Source organism: Typopeltis vanoorti, chromosome 19, assembly GCF_054136105.1.
Source record: "Typopeltis vanoorti isolate ZY-2024b chromosome 19, IOZ_Tvanoo_1.0, whole genome shotgun sequence".
Classification (NCBI taxonomy): domain Eukaryota; kingdom Metazoa; phylum Arthropoda; class Arachnida; order Uropygi; family Thelyphonidae; genus Typopeltis; species Typopeltis vanoorti.
Genome location: NC_143567.1, coordinates 31,648,394 through 31,659,705, shown reverse-complemented (window position 1 = coordinate 31,659,705; position 11,312 = coordinate 31,648,394). Strand labels below are relative to the sequence as shown.

The window sequence follows — 11,312 nt, the reverse complement described above, 5'->3', positions numbered from 1 at the left end:
GCAGTTTTATTATACATATTTTCGTAATTTTAGGGAGTTAATTATAACAAAGCAGAATTCAAAAGTTCAAAAAAACTTGATAGTTTTTTCAAAGCAGGATTAAACCAAGTGCCTCAACATCGAACATTAACTTATCTAAAATTGTGTAAAAAAAACTATTTTTTTGTTATCACAGCGCTAATATTGATAAAATTGCAGTATAACGTTAGATAATTTTATTTTAAAAAATTCGAGATTTAACAGACAACCCTTAGCCACTATTAGTCCATTAAATTGATGGTTTACTGTATATGATAAAAAATAAATATATCTGCATATGAATGGAAGCATCTGAGGTAGATCAACCAACAGGTGTCCAAATTCTACTTATGAAAAAAATTTTGGTAATTTGTTAATTTTTCCAAAATAAATTTGACCATTTTCTGAAAACAAAATCTTTTATTTCCTTTAAAGAACAAAGGTTTTACACTTAGCACGATTCATAGTTATGGGAATAATGACTGGAGAGTATACTTCAAGTAAAACAGTAAAGTGCGACATTATGGAAAATCTTAATACTACTAAAAAGAACAGAACAAAGGCTGCACACAATCACAACCTCCTTCAAACAATAAAATTTGTGATTATAATGTGAATGTGGAAAGTGAGGGAAAGTACATCTAGAATATCTAGCATACTACTTTCTTAGAACAGGCACATACAAATTTCTTCTTACGATTCACAATTATCCACTATACCAACCACCACCCTGCTGATAAAAAGGTCTTTTCCTATCAGCCCAAAAGGGATCCATGTCTTCGTATGGTCGTTTCTGTGGGCGACCTCGAAAATCATCTCTCTTTCTTGTAAAATAATCACCATCCATTCTCATTTCTTCTAATTTTAATCTTTCCCTTTCAATTTTCAATCGCTCCCTTTCAATTTCCAGACGATACATCTCTTCTCGATGTACACGCTCTGTCTGCCTATAATAATCTTGCATCTTCCGTGGATCGCTCGCTCTCATTTCTCGTTCACGTCGATATCTTAGTTCTTCAAATCTTCCTCTGAAACCAGGTCTGTCGAAGAAATCCCTTGCCGATCGCCTACTTCTTGCACCTCGACCACGTCCTCTAAATCCCATGAATCTGCCTTGTCTACCTCTAAATCTACCACCCTTTTTCTCTTCATCTGCATTCTTTTCCTTATTTTCACCATCCTCACCTGATTTCTGGGCATCTTCACCACCACTTTCCCCACTTTTTGATGATTTACCCTTCACTTTATCCTTTTTGTCACCAAATCTTGGCCTCCAAAATGGTACTTTCTGTCTTGCCCAATCAACAGATATCTGGGTTTCTTGGAATTCTGTATTATTGAGTTTCTCAATACACTGTGTTGCCTCTTCATTACTAGACATTGTAACAAAGCCATAGCAGCGGGCACTACGAGCATATTTAATAATTTTTGCTCTAACGACAGTACCATGTTTGGCAAAAAGTTCTTTCAAAGAATCTTCGGTTATTTTTTTTGGCAACCCACTAACCCAGAGTTTTTTCTTACTAACTATAACATACTTGCCATCTTTTCCCACTTCTTTTTGTACTTCATCATCATCGTCTTTTCCATCTGTTTTATTTGTGCCCTCTTCTGCTGCAGTTCCATCTTTTGTCTCTTCCTTCTCACCTTTATCTTCAGTTGCTATATCTGTTTCACCCTTATCTGTTGAAGTGTCTCCAGATTCTTTTGCTGTCTCATTGGACTCAGAGTGTTCTTTTTCCTGGTCATCTTCTGCTGGACCCTTAGTTTCCTGTTCATTGTTGGCTGTTTCAACATCACCATTACCCTGGGTCTCACTGTGCACTTCATTGTCATTGTTGCTGGCAGTAACAGTTGCTGTGGCAGTTTCCTGTTCTCCAGCTTCTTTTGGGTTTTGACTGTTTTCCATTTCTTGACTTTCAACACTGATCTGTGATTTATCCTTCATTTCACTTCAAACAAATATTTGTGAACATCCACACAACCTGCAGAAATTGGCAAGTGTTAATTTACTTAGCTACTATTAAGTCCCTCACAAGGTCTGGCAAAATTTCAGGCCATCTCCAAACAAAGCACAGTATGACCTCAATCAGTTGCTGTAGTCCTAAAAATAAATAACTCATTAGTCATATAATATTTAATCAAGTTAACAAGCAAAGTAAAACTTATGTCCAATAGCTTATTTGAATGAAATGCTATTTTAATATTTAACCTCCAATACAAAAACTTATATATTCTCATTAGCAAGAGAAATGCTGAGGACCAAAATGATCTCGCTCTATTCAAAAAACACTGATAGAATGACTTATTGAAAGTAATAAATTAGTGAAAAAGAGAGCCAAAAGGCTTCACTTCAGGCGATGCAAAATTATTCAAATTAAGTGGATATAATCCAACATTATTTCAAAGCCGAATATAGAAACTATAAGTTTCGGCAAATCCAAGCGTAAGCAAACCTTTCATGACAGGGACAACTCGTAGTAAAGGTGGATAAAGTTCTGATCACTATCCTTAGTATTTCCCATAATGTAAAACACATCTCCTAAGGATAGTGAACAGAGCTTACTCCACCTTTACTAAGAGTTGCCCCATGTCACAAAAGGTTTGCTTATGCTTGAATCCGTCAAAACTTTTATAGTTTCTATATTCGACATGAAACTCTTGTAGTTTCTCTATTCAGTTTTGAAATAATGTTGGATTCAATATCCACTGAATTTGATTAATAAATTAGTCCCAGATAGCCAACGTGTTCAAGGTTAAGAATCCATAACAAATGATAAAGTTTTTATTTATGGCATCTGATGTGGGCTTTATAAAAAAGTATGCAATAATTTAAGATCAAAACAGCTTGAAAACTCACTGTGCAGTAGGAGTTTTGACATTCATGACAAGAATTTTTTTTCTGGTGGGGGAGGGGTAGTATGTTGCAAGTAGTCTGAAGTTGAGGTTTACAAGATGATAGATCAGATTTATATGCTTGCACACCAAGAATATTTCACCAAAAGTGGGAAATATGTGAATTGAAATTAAAAATTAACAAAAAATATAGCATGTTAGCATTTCCCGCCTTGCACACACTTTAAATAAAATAACTGCTAATCAAGATATCTGCCAGTCTAATTCCATTGCAGCTACTTTCCTAAGTTCTCCTCCCTGAAAAGCTTGAAATCAAGTGCCCTTAAGTTACTAAATTGTAAAGATAACATCACTTGTGAATTCCTATTGTGCTAAGATAAAAACATTGAGAATTTTCTGATCAGACTTCTAATCAACACTAGTAGTATGGATTCTGTAACCCATCTCTACACAATGCTGTGCAGGTCTTGTTTGGTTAGAATTACAGCAAAAAACTGGAGAACAAGCGCTCCACCCACTGATGTCATCTGTTCACCCCCCCCCTAACATGATTCTCCTGTAACCAAAGAGAATAACAATATTGTGTCACTGCAAAAATTTATGAAAGGTGACAATAAGGGGAAGATCCAAGAGAAGAGCAGTATTGTTTTAGAAAAAGTTGATCAACTGTTGATTTGATTTTTGCTATGAAGGAAATTAAGAAACATTGGGAATTTGAAAGAGGCATAAGAAAAAAAATACTTATGATCAAGAATGCATATATGAAAAATTACGAATTGTGTGACTATATTTGGTAATTCTGAGTGGTTTATACTTGATAAAGTGTATTATCTCCATTTCTGTTTGCAATGAATAATGTTCTACAGTTAATAACCAGAAAGGAAAAACAGTTGTGTGCAAATGATGTTCCACTTCATTGGGACCTCACTGCCTCAAAGACAACTTAAACTCTTTACAAAAAAAAAAAAAAACTGTCTCAGTGAAATCCTCCTTGATTCACTATTTTTCAAGGCTTGCCTATTCAGTCTAACATTAATAACATGTAAATTTTCATCTACAACCACTTGCTCTCATGTTTATAGCAATAAGAGTGAGTGGTTGTAGATGAAATTTACATGTTATTAATGTTAGACTGAATAGGCAAGCCTTGAAAAATAGTGAATCAAGGAGGATTTCACTGAGATAGTTTTTTTTGTAAAGAGTGCAAGTAGTCTATTTTGAGGCAGTGAGGTCCCAACAAAGTGGGAGTTTTTGATCAACAGAAGTTACTTTTTGCCATTTTGTCTAATCCAGCAGCGACATCAAATTCCTAATGTGTACCCAAAAGGGGTTGTACAGGATATTATGATACTAATGATGTAACTTTTCATGCAGTGCTAACTTCCTATTGAAAATTTTCCTGCAAATTTGTCTGTCAAGACTCAATCTTATCTTTTGGTCTTCAAAGAAAAAGGATCCATAGGAAGAAGCACCTTTGTCCTGCCATCCTAGCAAAAAAAATACTTGTTTTGCTAACCTTTCCTCTCCTATTTAAGTAACTAGGCCATTTTAGATTAGCTTTACTCACATATTCCTGGATACCAACAATGTCGAGTTCCTTCCTATATCTTCCTTTTTAATGTGCATGCCATTGATGCCATCTGTTCACTTCCGTAATCTTTTTCAGAATTCCCATATCAGTGGTCTCCAGTCTCTGATCAAGTGTCTTAATTCTAACCCAACTCTCGCATCGTTGAACACCTGTTTTGTATACAGCTAGTTTAGTGTTTTGACTAATTTCTCTTATTCCATATAAATTTATTTAAATGGCTCCCTACCATATCAGCTATGCTAATTTTGTTTATTTCCATATTTTATTTGCCATCTTCACTAAAAATTATGCCTAAACAGCTGAAATATTTTAATTGTTCTATAGGTTCTCATGAGCCTCCGTAGCTGTCAGTATAGACAAAGCCCTTTGGTCGGAAAGACCTGGGTTCGATTCCCGTCCATGACATCAATAGTAGTCGAAAGAGATCATAAAGGGTCTCTTTTGACTAAAGGTGAGTTAGCCAGTCCCATACAGAGGTAGGGGCTGTTTCTCACTGGAAAAGAGTTTTTTGCCCTCAGAACTGGCAAACCAGCTCCATGAACACACATGATAAAATGTGGAAGAGACAGAGAGTCCTAAACACATGTCATAATGCCTGTAGTTAAATGAGTCAAATCATGGTAGTCACCCTCCTAGACAAGAGATGGCACTTGAATGGGAATGGGATAGGTTCTCCATTCAGGATGTAGTCAATGTTTTGCTCAAAGTGGTTTGTACTGATGAAAATGAATTTAGAAAAAATGCCAAGGAAGTAATGAAAATTGTGGGAAGACCAAGAGAAATACTACAGAAAAAATGAAGATCAAATAAGAGAAGATTTGAGAGGGGAGGGGTATCGACTGGAGCAGTACTTCATGAAGAAAGATTACTATCATATTCTTTCATTTCAAAATAAACAGAACTTTGATCTGTCCAAGCTGACAGTTTGTTGATAAAAAAACAAATGGTCTAACCAAAATGAAAATAGATGATTGAATTGTATATACATTTTAAATACTGAATTTGAATAAAATCTATCTGGCCAGAGTCTCTGAATGACTTGCATACAGATAGAAACCATAACTGATAAAACATGAAAGAACCTTAATTTAATGCATCTCTTAATGGGACTCATTACATCATTTTGCCACTAAAATTGGTTAACTTGAAACTAAAAGATGAATGTATGAAAAAGTGGAAATTTAGAAAAATTCCATTATTTAAATCATTTTGCCACTAAAACTTCTCAGAACTATAATCAAGAGGGTTCAAGTTTTAGTAAGGATCCCAAATACCACATAATCAAAATCTATCAATGCAGAAATAACATGCACGAGTAAAATAAATCTAATAGATGCTTATTACATATTTTTTAAACATACCTAATAATAAAGTGGCTTTTGCACTTTCTTTTAGTGGTACTATGAGCAGAAACCCACTTAAAGTACAGTACCAGTCAACTATAGGCAAAAAACTAGGAAGGAAATTAATAATTATTAACAGTATTTGAGCAACAAGTTGCCATCTCTGAAACAGTTGACAAGGAAAGCTGTTCAAGTAAGGATAGACCACATGATTACAGGTGTGAAAAATGGATAGTTGCCATTCATAAGTTTGAAGAAAATAGCAAAATTTATGCCAATGCAGTGCTTGATGAAATATATTTTTGCTTTAGAAGTATGGAAAGATTTCATGACAATTCTCAGCAATATGAAAATACAACGAGTAATGCACTCTTTGTTGGTCTGGTAAATATACTGCAGAAATGTAGTTAATACCTTGGTGTTTTGCTACAAAAAGTTGGAAAAACTATTTGCACAGCCTCCTTATATTTTTTGACAGCTGTTAAAAGAAAAGAAATGTTAATTTGGAATGAGACAAATGACCTACATCATTTTTCTTTAGTGGTGCAGAAAGCCAATCTTGAAAATTTTTTTTTCGCATGTTATGTTCACAATGTCTGGTTTGTGCCAATTGGCCTAGTTATCCAACTTAATGGTGACTTAGGCAATTAAATTATCCTATTTTGACCAAGCCATATGCATAAAAGGTTAACTGCATCTCTTGTAACTAGGATTCGCTAAACATTTTCTTGAAATGGATCATGTCTAAACATATTGTGTACTGTTATCTCAGATTGTAGCCATTTTATTAATCAACATTATTATTATTATTACGGGCAACTCCAGGGAGTCGACAGACTCGAGGGAGGCCCTAACATCATGTCAACAACTATTTGACATTTGCACAGTATCTATCATACCTCACCTTGAATTCATTCACAGTCATGGCACCCACAACAGATTCTGCCAGCTTATTCCACTCATTCACCACTCTCCAAGTAAAAAACCTAGCTCTAACGCCCTTGCTAACCACATTCTTGCCCAGCTTCCATGTATGGCCCCTAGTCCTCCCACCTCCAGTCCTATTCTCAAAAATATCTTCTGGATTAATCTTATAGAAACGCTTCAGTAATTTGAATGTCTCAATCATATCACCCCTTTTCTGCCTATCAACCAATTTCTACAACCCACAAATCTTCAATCTGTTCTCATAAGGTTCATTCCATAGACCTGCTATCATCTTGGTCACTCGTCTCTGGATCCTCCCCACCTCCTCCCAATCAAGAAGAAACCCTGGCACCCATATCTGGGCACAGTAGTCTAGATGGGGTCTTATCAAGGCTCGATACAGAGGAACAATAACCTGTTTGTCTCTGCTTGTCAAAGTATTTTTCAGCAACCAAGTGATTTGATGAGCTGATTTAGCCACTTTTGTGATGTGCCCCATAAACTTCAACTCCCTATCCACCAACACTCCCAAATCCCTGGCCTCGCCAATCTCCTGAAGTACAGTTCCACCAATGTGATATAATACTGCTAATCTTTTCACCCCTCACACTTTGCCACATTAAATTGACATCCATTCTCCTTAGTCCAGTCCTCCAAACTATCCTGCAAAATTTTGACGTCCTGTGCACTCACTATTGCTCTACCTTATCAAGGCTCGATACAGAGGAACAATAACCTGTTTGTCTCTGCTTGTCAAAGTATTTTTCAGCAACCAAGTGATTTGATGAGCTGATTTAGCCACTTTTGTGATGTGCCCCATAAACTTCAACTCCCTATCCACCAACACTCCCAAATCCCTGGCCTCGCCAATCTCCTGAAGTACAGTTCCACCAATGTGATATAATACTGCTAATCTTTTCACCCCTCACACTTTGCCACATTAAATTGACATCCATTCTCCTTAGTCCAGTCCTCCAAACTATCCTGCAAAATTTTGACGTCCTGTGCACTCACTATTGCTCTACCTAACTTTGCATCATCAGCAAACAAATGAACACTTCCTCTCAGATCCTTTCCTATATCGTTAATGAACAAACTGAACAGTAGTAGTCCAAGAACAGAACCCTGCAGCACACCACTAGTCACAGGCAGTCTTTTAGACTCTACTCCTGAATAAACCATTCTCTGATATCTCAACATCAACCACACTACTATCCATCCCCATATGCTACAGTTTACTGATTAGAATTCCATGTGGTATCTTGTCAAAGGCCTTAGCAAGATCCAATAGAATCACTGTAAACCCATCAACATATTTAAGATCCTGTTCGTTTACCATCACTTGGGATGTAACATACTGTCTTAAATGCTCTGTTCTGAGTCTTGTTTTTTGGAAGGATGGTACTGCAACATTGCATATTTTCTAATGTTAGTCTTCATAGGCAGATTTATTATTCTGAGAGATTGAGAGAACAATGAAAATGGGAAAGGTCACTTGATTCCCATTTCATGCAAACAAATTCAAGTAGTTCTGTTGAATCTAGAGTAGAAAAGCATATCACCAGATCATTTTGATATTTGTTCTTGAAATAGAAAAACATTGCTAATTACAATGGGAGTCTTGGAGCAGATACCGTTTTACTAACAATTAAATCTATGGATTCCAATACCAAGTGTTAGAATCTATTAATGAAAGTTTCTAGATTATGTCCCTTGTGACTCTACGGTGTGCCAGTAGTTCAGATAAGTATTTATCCAAATCACTGGCACTACTGACATACAAATTTAAGTAATTCTGCTGTGGAGTGGTCATGTGAGGATGCTAAGTGGGTCCTATAGCAGCTGTTCCATTTTTAATCTCTTGGTATCTATGACTACCAAGATATTAATCTGCTTCAAGCCACAATAGCTGATCGATAAGTTACTACTAAGTACTTCAGACGAAACTATCTACTTGCATTATATAACACAAGTATAGTTTAGCCTGAAGTAAGATAACAATTGTCTGTTTACAGATGATTTCATGTTTATTTCTTATGATATTACCAGAGATCTCCAGGAAGCCAGGGATATATCACCCACACCAGCTATCATGCCTTTCTTGAATTTGTTCATCCTACCTGCACTCACCACTTCCTAAGGCAAGCTACTCCAATCATGTACTGCTCTGAGAAACATTCCTTCTTAAGACCTTTTTAACGCTTGCAAAAATGAGCAAGAGTTGTGCCAAAAAATCTTACACATGAGGCACAATCCCAAACATGAGAAACGATATTTTAAAGGTTGGGAAATTTGGGATCTTAGTGTTAGGAGTTGTACAGATGAAAAATAATGTTTTGAACAGTGAAGTTTTTCCATCGTCAAATTTCCCAATATGTACCTTGAAGGAGTGTACAAACTACTATATGCACTAGATGATTAACTGTCATTTCTAATCTATCAACAATTTTTCTCCAAATTAGTCTATTATTTGTCAGCACTACAATATTGTCATATCTAACATTTCAGTCAGTCTTCTAAGGCAGTTCTGAAATTAATCCACCTGGATTTTGGTCTTCAAGTTTTTTAAAGTCAGGACAAGAAAAAATTATTTTTATTGGGAATCTGAATATCAAAAGTAAGTGAGAGTAAAGCAATATTTCTTTCAAGAAAAATGATTGTTTTGTCAGCACAGTCAACTAGATTATGGTCATTCCATACTGGAGAATGGCAAGATCAGTGTTTAAAGACACTGGTTATGGAAGGTCTTGAAGTCAGAATCATATGAATATCTGCAAGGTTTGCAGAATGAAAATGCTGATGTTAGTAAAGGGGAAGTTAGTAGCAAGTGATCACAGCTTAATTAGATTTCCACTAAGGATAACAGACCAGAGCCTGAAATTGATGTCACTGCTTATATATATATTTCGTCTGAGCAGAATATTAATCAACTGTTCCCCCCCCCCTCTATGTAAGAGCAAATATTTCATGCAAGTACATATGACTATCAGAGAAATTAATACAAACTGTTCTGCATGTGATATGTAATAAACATATTACCGAGCACAAATGAAAGCATTATTATTATTATTCGTGACACCTCCAAGGAGTCCGAAGACTCATCGCGGGAGGACACCTACTGTACAACTCTGTCTCCACTACTACACAGAACCTCATTCACCTACATCAACAAGCATATAAAATGTACTGACACTACAGGTTAAGCAACAAAACTACTTTGGAGACGGTCTAGTCTAACTACACTGACTAACCAATATATCAAGATAACTTAATACAATTCTTATCCAGTCTACAATGAAATTTGTGTAAAAATCGTTTGAAAATCTTCATAATAAGTTTAATACGAGATATTACAACTATTTTGAAATTACCATCAAGGAAATGAAGATTCTTTTACAATACTAAAAAAAAAAAATTTAAAAAAAATGCTCAATTTAATTTCGATGGGTTAAATTCAATTTTCTGGATATGTACCTAATGCTTTACTTGTATAAAGAACACTTAACCTCAAGAAAAATAGTTCGTGCTTTCATATAAACATTTATACCGAGGCACATTCTTTGTTTGTTTACACACACAAACACACGCACATACAGTATCATTTCAATTAAAAAAAAATTACACAAAGATGCCGGATCTGATAACCGCTTGAGACAATGCTCATGAATAACTTGCAACATGGCGGATTCAGTGGTTCACTCATACATTATCTAAAACATCAATGTATATTTCTAAAATAATACACATAATCTCAAAACAATGCATGTTATTTTTTTAAAAAAACCATAAAACTACTTCCAAATAAAGTTTTACACCATCGCTCAGATCCAGCATAAAAATATAAATCTAACAACCTGAAAATAAGAAATGGCTGCTACGGCGTCGCAAAGTACTTTCATTGAAGAAAGTGATAAAGTTTATAACACTGCTATATTTTCATTAAATTAACCATGCAAAACATTGAAAATAAAAGAAAGAATTACGTCAAATATTACCTTGAATCAGTTATTTTGAGCACAGAATACGAATAACAATGACAGAATTACGAAAATTGATAAAACAACAAGTAACAAAATTAGGCGCAAACTTTGCTTCTTTATGCACAACCTACCATCATCCTACAAAATATAGCGCCACCACACAATCCAAATAATAAGCTAGAATTTGTGGTGTTCAAACACGCATATTACTAAAAATGTCGAGAATGACAACGCCTAAATTTGCTTAAGGAATACAGTTTTATTTTTTTAAGAGTATATGTTTTAATCGTCTTTTGCCTAGTTAAAAATAACACTTTTAAAATATAACTTATGTAAGCCACAAAATTTCATGTAAAATTATACTGGATTTTTTTAGCCGGTATTAAATATAATGTTCAAATAGTCCTAACAATGGTGTCATCATGGTAAGGGTCACGAAGTCCTACCTCGTGACCCCCATTATTCAGCGAAGATAGCGTACTGGGTAGCCTGTATTTTTTTTTATTTATTTAGAAGATACAAAACCTATAACGCAATTAGTCTTGCGGATAGGCAATTAAAATTTGCGATAATGGGTTGCTTTCTAATTCAAAATTC

General features: G+C 35.2%; 1 protein-coding gene across 1 annotated transcript; it reads right to left on the bottom strand.

Moving 5' to 3' along the window:
• Positions 1-418: 418 nt before the first annotated feature.
• On the bottom strand, positions 419-10,857 carry LOC150095972 (uncharacterized). Its single transcript, XM_090408984.1, has 2 exons — positions 10,731-10,857; positions 419-2,122 (listed from the first exon to the last, which is right to left on the bottom strand). The coding sequence occupies exon 2, from the start codon at positions 1,964-1,966 to the stop codon at positions 725-727; it is 1,242 nt and encodes a 413-aa protein (XP_090265110.1). The 5' UTR covers positions 1,967-2,122; positions 10,731-10,857; the 3' UTR covers positions 419-724.
• Positions 10,858-11,312: the final 455 nt, after the last annotated feature.

Excerpts from the sequence above, each read along its gene's own strand:
- LOC150095972 (XM_090408984.1), bottom strand. The coding sequence starts at position 1,966 with ATGAAGGATAAATCACAGATCAGTGTTGAAAGTCAAGAAATGGAAAAC.